Source organism: Acanthisitta chloris, unplaced genomic scaffold, assembly GCF_000695815.1.
Source record: "Acanthisitta chloris isolate BGI_N310 unplaced genomic scaffold, ASM69581v1 scaffold4247, whole genome shotgun sequence".
Lineage (NCBI taxonomy): Eukaryota > Metazoa > Chordata > Aves > Passeriformes > Acanthisittidae > Acanthisitta > Acanthisitta chloris.
The window spans coordinates 966-10667 of NW_008683045.1; the positions used below are offsets into that span (position 1 = coordinate 966).

General features: G+C 38.0%; 1 protein-coding gene across 1 annotated transcript in view; it reads left to right on the top strand.

The window, feature by feature from the left end:
• The first annotated feature begins 1961 nt into the window (after positions 1-1961).
• Positions 1962-9702, top strand: part of TTK (TTK protein kinase) — a 21700-nt gene continuing 13959 nt past the window's right edge. The window contains exons 1-4 of the mRNA XM_009078754.1: positions 1962-2106; positions 2384-2606; positions 4461-4567; positions 8197-8351. Of these exons, the coding sequence (XP_009077002.1) occupies positions 1962-2106; positions 2384-2606; positions 4461-4567; positions 8197-8351 (630 nt within the window). The remainder of the gene's footprint in view (positions 2107-2383; positions 2607-4460; positions 4568-8196; positions 8352-9702) is intronic.

Here is a 9702-nt window from a genome sequence, read left to right on the forward strand (position 1 = left end):
GATGGCACATCCCTTCTCTCCAGCATGTTGGCTGCCCCACACGACTTGGTGTGGTCAGTGAACTTGCTGAGGGTGCACTCAATTCCACTGTCCATGTCGCTGACAAAGACATTGAACAGTATCAGCCCCAGCACTGACCCCTGAGGAACACCACTCCTCACTGGCCTCCATGTGGACAATGAGCTGCTGACCACAACTCTGTAGGTGACTGTCCAGCCAGTCCTTTATTCACCTAGTGGTCCACCCATCAAATCCATGTCTCTCTGATTTAGAGACAAGGGTGTCATGTGGGGTGTGTCAAGTGCTTTGGATAAGTCCAGGTAGATATCAGTTGCTCTGCCTCATCCACAAATTCTGTGGCCCCATCATAGAAGGCCACCAAATTCATCAGGCATTACTTGCCCCTGGTAATGCCATGTTGGTTATCACCAGTCACCTCTTTGCTTTTTGTCTGCCTAAGGATAGCTTCCAGGAGAATCTGCTCCATGACTTTGCCCAGCAGGGAGATGAGACTGACTGGTCTATAGTTCCCTGGTTCTTCTGCTTTCCCCTTTTTAACAATGAGGGTTATATTTCCCTTCCAGTCATCTGGGAAAAGATCTGTTTCTGGGATGTCATGAAGATGAGGCAGGCTTATAGGGTGTACTTATATTAATTTACTTTTCAGTGTCTAACCATTCAATTTGTGATATGCAGGAACTTCTTCAGGATGGCCAACTACATTTCTTGCCTTTGGGTTCTGGGGATCATCTGAGATAGTCTGACTTGCATCCACCTTACCTTTTGGACAAGGCATATCCATTCTTCAGGAGAGATTTTTCACTATATAGTCCACATTGAACCAGAAATGTAAGTTTGAAGTGTATTGTTGACACTTAAAATTAAATTTTTGCAGAAGTTTATTTTTCTTGTTGTCTATTGCATCTAGCAAGGTATCACTGCAACAGCAAAAGTTAATGAGAACTAGGACAAGGAGCTATTTCAAAACATTTCACTTAGAATCTTGGTGACATAAAGCACCACATGTCAGTGCTTTACCAAAGGATAATGTTAAGACTGAGGCATAACAAGAATCAACTGATATTTTATAGAGCACATCTCACTGTCCAACTATACATTTATTATGTTAAATAAAAAATATGCTCATTACAGAAAGCAAGTAATGGTAAAAGATGGGTTGCAAGCATTTCTTGTGTCTTGAAACTTATTTCTACTGTAAGTTATGTCCTTGCTGGAAAAAGATAATAATGTTGAAACTTCAGGTTTATAGTATCAAGTTTTCTTTCTGTATGAAAAAGGTTTAAGGGAGGTGTGTGTGTCAGGTGACACATCTAAGGTAGTCTAACCCAGTGCTACAGATGTCATCAAATATAAATTTCTACTTCATGTCTTTCCTTGTCTGTATGCTGGCACAGCTGAGAGACCAGAAGAAACATCAAGCAAACACATAAAAACTGTCCAATTTGTTATGTAGTATTCTGATGTGATTTTTTCCCCCATGTCAGGTGACCGTGAACTGTGACAAATGCTTGTTGCATTGCAGTTTATTCAAGTGAAGTGGCAAGAGTGTACAGATAGGAGAACTGCCTCTTAGCCTTCCTAATCCATAAATTCAGGATGTAATTTAATGCAAAAGACTCAAAGCTATTTCAGGCAATGCATCCCATCCCCCATTTTACTCAAAGATTGAGTATACCTTATTGGAAAGGGCTATTCTAAAGCATGGACAAGAATTTGGGTGGATCAGTTAATCACCAATTCTTCTTGTTTGTCCAAGTTGTCTTCTGGGAAGTTTACTTGTATAACTACATTGACAACGGTTTAATGCAACTCTCATGTTACGTAGTGTGATTGAGTCTCAAGCTGCAAAAACCATACAAGAGGCTTTCCCAATGTAATTCCAGTCAAGGTGAGCTACAAAAGCATTCTTCAGTAACTGTTTTTTAACCTTATGTCTGCAGATGGAGGAGGAGGACCTAAGTGAAAGAGGATTGCCGCAAATTGCATCCATTATGAATAAAGTTAGAAACTTGAAAAACAAATACAGAAATGAAGACAATATCACAGATGAGCTTAACAGTACCAAAATCTCAGCTGATACAACAGGTATTTAGTTTTGTTGTTCTGTTATCAATGAGGCAACAGATCTTAACCCAGACCTATTGAAAGAACCAATAACTGAAAGGATCTTAAGTTTAGCATTTCCTCAATATTAATGACCACAAAGTAAATTTCATCTCTCCTTGTTTCTTCAGTTAACTGTGTTGCTCTAAGCTTGTTTAAAAAATAAAATCGCAAATTGTCTTGCATGAAAGCTTATAAAAAGTATCTTCTGCTCATGTTTGCTACAGTTCTAATCAATCTCCTTTTTTGTTTTTGTCAGATAACTCTGGAACTGTTAATCATATCATGATGACAACAAATAATCCAGAAGATTGGCTAAGTTTTTTGCTCAGACTAGAGAAAAAGGGTGTTCAGATGGATATTGGCCTACTGAATAGACTCATTGGTCGTTACAGTCAAGCAGTAACAGCATTACCTGCAGAAAAGTATTGTCAAGATGAGAGCTATGCTCGCATCCTTGTGCGATTTGCTGAGTTGAAAGCGTAAGTATAAATTTTCCATCTAAGAACTCCTCGTTCTGTGTTTGAATTGTGATAAAAATACCTTGTGTTTGTGGTTTTCTGCAACAAATTATCATTAGTTGTGGGATCTCACCGAAATGTCTTTAGTTGCTTCACTGATTCAGCCTTTAGAATCATAGAATCATATTATCAACCAGGTTGGAAGAGACCTCAAAGATCATTGAGTCCAACACTTCTGTGGTTACTAGACCATGGCACTAAGTGCCACATCCAGTCTCAGCTTGAAAACCTCAAAGACAATGAGCTGTCTGTGACCATTTATCTATATCTTACCTTAGCCATGCCAGGCCTGCTGTCACCTAATTCTTCTGGCTGCAGCACAGTGCCACCAAGTGTGTGGCACTTGATGCCTATTGTGAGCGTTGGGTCTTGTTCTGCCTATTGCTATCCAAACTGCTACTGTTTTCTACAGGGGATTAAATTTTAACATACTCGTTGAAAGTGAATGTAATTTGTGTTAGAGCTGAATTTCTGATCCTCTGATGTTGCCTGCAGATGGGTTATTCTGTGCTTGTCCTATTGCTTTGAATGATCAGACCTGAGTTCAGTAAACCTGCTGCAGTTTAACATGCCTAAACTATGTTAGACCTCTTATTCTTAATCCCACAGAATTCTACTGGAAATATGTTCTTTAGCTTTCCATGCTGTATTTTTTTGTACTCGTATTTTGAAACACTGTCAAATTTTTGATTCTTCCTGCTTCTAAGTGGTATCTTTGCTTACTTGTTGAGCTAGGGTGGATTTTTGAAAAGAATTCCTTTATCTTTTGATTATGGATGTTGCTAATAAAAGTGTTAAGATCCTTTTATTATCATAAAAAGGGCTAAATATAAAACTAGCATTAAAATCTAGTAAAAGTTAAGAAACTATAAAGTGTGAAGTATCTTGCCTGGACTTTGTGGCATAGTCTCTAGATTTTAAAAGTATCCCATGTTTACCATTGCCACTTCTGGTGTGTCTGCAGAAACGGACTTAAATCCACAGTGTGCCAGCAAATTTAACTGAGATTGTCTTGCCTATGAGTATGGGGCAAACAGTGAATTTCCTACATCTTGTAAGGAGTTGATGTTCCCACAGAACTTGTTGTGTCATAATTTTCTGTAGATACGGTATTAGAGATGTACCAGCAGAAACAACTCCTTTCAATGACCTACATCTCTACTAAGGGAATCTGACAACTTGGGTGCAAGTGCAGAAGCTCTTCAGTATCAAAAAGCTCATGAGTTCTAGCAAAATTTTGGAGTTCAATATTGCTTTAATGCAATGAATTGAAAACTTTGTGACCATATTGCTGTAGTAGCTAAGTGTAACAGTGTACATAGTATTTCTTCTGACTTGATTACTAAGATACATTTTTCCACACTTGCTGTTTCTAAAGTAGTTGCCTTGTCTGATGCCTTGCAGCTTACTTAGTATAGGAGAATATTTTAGTCTAGAAGAATGAAGATGTTTCTCTAGCTAATGTCAGCACGTAGCCTGGCAGGGCTGTATGGGTTAGTGGGTGCTCTGAGGGAAAATATTGGCATGTTTTGAGGCATAATATAAGTATTGACAAAAAATCAGTCCCTGATCTTTCTCTTCAGGTTTGAGTACTTCCTGGGTTTTGGGAAGGTTCAGCTTGATATCTTTTAAGTATTAGATTTTTAAGATTCTTTGCTTATTTGTAGTTCACTGACTCTAAAGAAGAGAAAAATCTTTAGCTATAGATGAATTGCTTTTCTAAAATTATCTAAAGCTGTCACCCAGCACATGGGACTTCATCCTTGTTTCTCAGGCTCTTCACCTTGTGTAACTATTACTATGCTGTCTTTACAGTCTTCAAGACCCAGAGGAGGCACGGGACCAATTTCACCTGGCCAGGCTGAACTGCAAGAAATTTGCTTTCGTGCATGTGGCTTTTGCACAGTTTGAGCTATCTCAAGGTGTGTATAATATAATCAACCAGGTTGGAAGAGACCTCAAAGATCGAGTCCAACCCTACTGTCCTTAACTTGTTTGGTGTTGGTTGCTCTTCTGTGTTGTTCTGTGCTTTGTTGCTTTAAACTTCTGCTCCATTACACAATTTACAAAGAAATTGATAGGTATTAAGTAAAAAATAAAATCTGATTGTTGTCTTTTTTGATTGAAATTTAATGAGAACATGTGTTTTCATTTTTAAATGAAAATATGCCCACAGTTCATAATTGCTTTTTAGAAATAACTTTCAAACAAGATTTTTATTCTTGTCAGTAATTTGTTTTTTAAGCTTAGATCTTGCAGTGGAAGGTCTGAGTAAGGCTTTTGCTGCATTGAAAAGTGATACTCAAATTTGTTTGGTGATTTCCATTTAGATGCTTTCAATTTGCTTGTGGAAGAAATTGTCTCCTTCCAAACAACAACTGTACATTCTTGGAATGTTTTTTATTAAACCAAAATACACTTGTCAATGTGCAATTTGGTTGCCCTGGTACTTGGTATCAAGGTTGTGTTGCCTGCCCCTAAGCTTGTATTTGTGGGTGTCTCTTATTTCCATGGGTGACTGGAGCAGTAATCTGTCACCCTGTTTATAATCTTCCTTTAACTGCTTGCTCTATACACAAAGACAAGCACATCCCATTAAAGCTGTTTTCTAATTGAAAGAAGACTTGGTGGATATATTTTGAGGTTTTTGTGATTTGCTTTTCTTTATGGCTTTTGTCAGTATCATGCAAGCTGTTGCACCCTGCCTAGTATGAGAAATTCTCCCTAAACTTGGCTGCAATAAGTAAATGAAATTAATCTATCTATTCTACACTTCGATTCTGAATATATTTTACTAGTTATTCCTCTTGATGATTATTTCTGTTTATTTTCCACTGCTAGTGGTTTTGTCTGTACACTTTTGTTCCAGTACTATTTTTTAACTATATTTTAGGATACAGTTCAGGTGTTCAAAGTGTGTCCCATGACACAGCCATTTTGTTAAAATCAGTAAGTAAATACTGTCTTCTCAAGTTTTCCAGTTTTTAGTAACCGATAAGTTTATTTGTAATGGAGCAGGAAAGGCTGTGGAAATTCCCCTCAGAAATACATTTCATGTAAAATAATTGATGGAGGAACTTTACTGACTGTAATTTCTCTACAGGACGGGGAGAAGACAAACTTGTGTCTTTGTGACTTGAAATTACCGTTTTACTGTTTCACATAAGTCAGTTATCTGACCAGTCTTGTTCTAATATAAACTTGTGGTATTGAACTTATAAACAGCAGTAAAAAGTAGCTAATAATTTCTTCAGTGAGCACTGCGTGTTTATTTAAACAGACAATGAAACACTAATACTGCAGTAATAAAGATATTGTTAAATAAGTAATAAAACCTATTGTGTAATTTAAGAAAAATGTAGAAATGTTGCTACAGGTCACCAATGACTAAATTCATCCTGTAGCTATGGGATGTGTTCATGCAATAGTTTATCTTACTTTGACAGCAAGTAGTCAACCTAAAATGAAGCGCTAATCTGCAAAGGATTGGCTTTGTTTTATCAGCAGTGTGCTCTCTGATTTGTATCTGTTACCCTTGAGCTGATCTAGGTGTCATTTGGTAATGTGTATGGAGCTCTAGTGTCCCTGCTGGGTGCATCAAAGAGGATTAATGGAACGTGTGCGTTTATATTGTTACTTAAGAGTGCTGTTCCTTTTTCACTGAGTGTGTCCACCTTAGGCCAGAGGGAGAGGAGGAGGGCAGTGCTTTGTTACCTGGTGATTTCAGCTGTGCTTTGGCATGCCTGCCAATTGCTTTTGGATTAATCTCTATTTCCCTTTGCAATAAGAAGAAAGATAATTGTGCATTCATTTCCTTAGCTCACAGTTTTGCTCAAGATAAAGCTCAAGTTGAGATTATGAAATTAGAGTTGGCATACTAATGTTGATTGAATAATTGAATATTAATGATCTGAAAATGGAGTGGCACATCGTGGGGTTTGTTTTTACTTAAATACTGACTACAGCTGTATTTAAGTAGGTCAGATGAGGAGCTGTCTTGTCCTTACTTTTAGCATGCCTTGGATAGTGTACTTGAAGCAAGATTTGCTGTGAATTGCTTGTAACTCGTGACCACAAATAAGCCTCTACTTTTTAAAATACATATATATATATATATATTTTTATAAAGTATTATCATAGAATCTTCAGGGTTGAAGGAGACCTCTAAGATCATGGAGTCTAACCACTAGCCTGCCACTGCTGTAGAATGTTATCCCAAGGTGGATGATTCAGGCTTTTGGTATGTGATGCACTGATTGAAATGCAAATACTTCTGTCTTTGTTTTTGTGCACTGTGCATCTGTTAAGGGGCAGTTAATTTTTCACTTAAGTGTCATGCTCTTTCTTATTCAATGAGGCACATAATACTAGGAGGAATTACTTTCGGAATTCCATTGTTGAAGCAATGTGCAGTTACTAAATATAGCCAAAGGTGGAATCACAGAATGCTGGTTAAGTGTTCTTAAAGCCTATCTACTTGCTAATGATTTGTGAGAAAAAACCCCATTATTTGCTAATATGGTTAAACCCAAGTTATAACAAGTAAGCTCAGAACTGAGGGGCCCAGAACTGAGCACAGGATTCAAGGTGTGGCCTCAGCAGTGCCAAGTATAGGGGCAGAATCACCTCCCTGGTCCTGCTGACCATGCTGTCCCTCATCCAGGCCAGGATGCCATTGGCCTTCTTGGCCACCTGAGCACACTGCTGGCTCATGCTCAGCTTTCTGTCTTCTCCAAACTCCCAGGTTCCTTTCTGCCTGGTGCTCTCCAGCCACTCTGTCCCAGCCTGGAGCTCTGCATGGGATTGGTATGGCCAAAGTGCAGGACCAGCACTTGGCCTTGTAAAACCTCATCCCCTTGGAATCAGCCCATCTGTCCAGCCTATCCAGGTCCCTCTGCAGAGCCCTCCTGCCTTCCAGCAGATCCACACTCCCCCCAAATTTTGTGTCATCTGCAAACTTGCTGATGGTGCACTCAATCCCCTCATCCAAACCGTCAACAAGGATTTTAAAGTGGTGTTTAGTAAGGTGTAAAACTGTCAATCTCTCTCCTTTTCACTTATTTTCTTAACTGTAGTGCTGTCTGGAGCACTGACTGTTTGATTTAACAACAGCTGCTTGGATTTCTATTCAGTTTATTAAAGTTGTTTTATAATATATACATAATATTTTTATCTGCTCAGGCCTAAAGGAAAGTCGATAAAGGTTGTTTTTCCTTGTTGATACTACAGAAAAGGTAGATTTTTAGAATCTGCTGTATTTCCTCACAGTTGCTATAACACTAAACAAATACTGAGAATGCATATTTTGTGCTTTGGTGCTCAACTTCATGTGAAAAATTCACTTCCATGATTCACTTGTAACTATTTCCAGGCAGTATCCTAAAAGTGCATATCTAAGGGCAGAAGTGCCTAGTGAACAATGGCTTCATAGAATGATGCAAAATGAATATAAGCATGACTGTAACTGTCTTTTGAAAAACCCCAACATATTGCCCCAGTGTAATTGTTTTTTACTTCCTTGATTTCTGACTCTGTTTCTCTTACTAATTAGAAAATGAGAAGAAGTGTAAGCAGATCCTCCAGAAAGCTGTAGAGTGCTCTGCTGTTCCAGTGGAAATGTTGGAAACTGCTCTGCAAAACTTTCATTTGGAAAAAAAGCAGTTACTTTCAGATGAGGAGAAGGAGAACTTAGGAGGTAATTGCAGCTTCTTAAAATATTGGTGGAGTTTATGCATGTTGTTAGTTCTAGATTGGGAAAAATCTCTGAAGTGTTTGTTCCTTCTAGATATGAACTCAGAATCTGCCATTGTCTAATAAACAGACATATTTATCTCTATTACCAATCTTACTCTTTCAGCACTCATTTTCATCTTCAGTGCAGTGACTGTAGTTTGCAGGAGACACAGGATGGTAGGAAGGTATTTGTAGTTTGTAATAGAGACTTATGGCTGAAAGTTGAAGGAAGAGCTACTGTTAGTAGAGAAGAATCAGAACTGATACATATAGGCTGAACTATACAGATACAACCCCAAGTAATGTATCTTGTGACAGACTGGGGAAGTTCTGGCAGTCATGCCAGTGAAGTCCAGTCTAGGAGAAATAATCCATTTGAACATTATTTTACAGATGGACAAAACCCCCATGTGTTGGTCAGTAAAAAAACTGAAGTGCTTGCCTAGATCATAAAGCATAACTGATCCCAATTGCTGGGTATATAACTTCAATAAGGGAACAGTTATCTCATTAAGTTTTCAAGAGATAAATTTAGACTGGAGTTGAGCAAAAACCAAACATGGTTTGACTTAGATACTGAAATGTGTAACTCTTCCAAGAGTTGTCTAACCACTCTTGTTTCATAGTTGTGTATTGTATAAGGATAGAATTAGTGCAAAATAGGTCTGACTTAATTTCCTTAGTGCTGTATCTTCAGGAGTGTTTTGAAGTTTGCCTGGCTCCTATTGAATCAGCCTTTGAGTGAAACACTAGTTGGAGGTGGGGTGGAACTCACATTTGGGAACATTTTTAATAATATTCAGTTATGATATTAATGTTTAATCAACTTTTTCTGTCCTGTACTGTTTATCATTAATCAGCTGTACACATAAGTGCCACTGCTAATGTACTGTGCCACAGGAGAATCTTGTGGAATATCCTATGTGGATTGTACAATTTCTCTGTCATCATTGACTTGCTGCTGTAAAGCTAAGGGAATACCTATGTGACATCACATGCCAAAACCCTGTCTGCCATTTAAGAAGCAATGAACTTTGGGGCAAGAGTAGGCTTATATAGTTTTTCATCTCCCTGAGCTTGTAACATTAGGTATTTGAGAGATGCTTAGTCGTGATTCAGTTATTTAAAAATAAGAGTTTAGTATTTTCACAAAACTCATTAATAATATGACTAGGAATTGACTTGACATTTCATTTTAAGATTAACGTGCAACTTGATAAGACTTTTGCCAGATCTTCAATAACCAAGCAAGGTTCTCTACTGATTAAGATGGGGCTGGTGAATGAGCTGAAGTGTCTTAATCTGAATGATTCTGTTTTCCCTC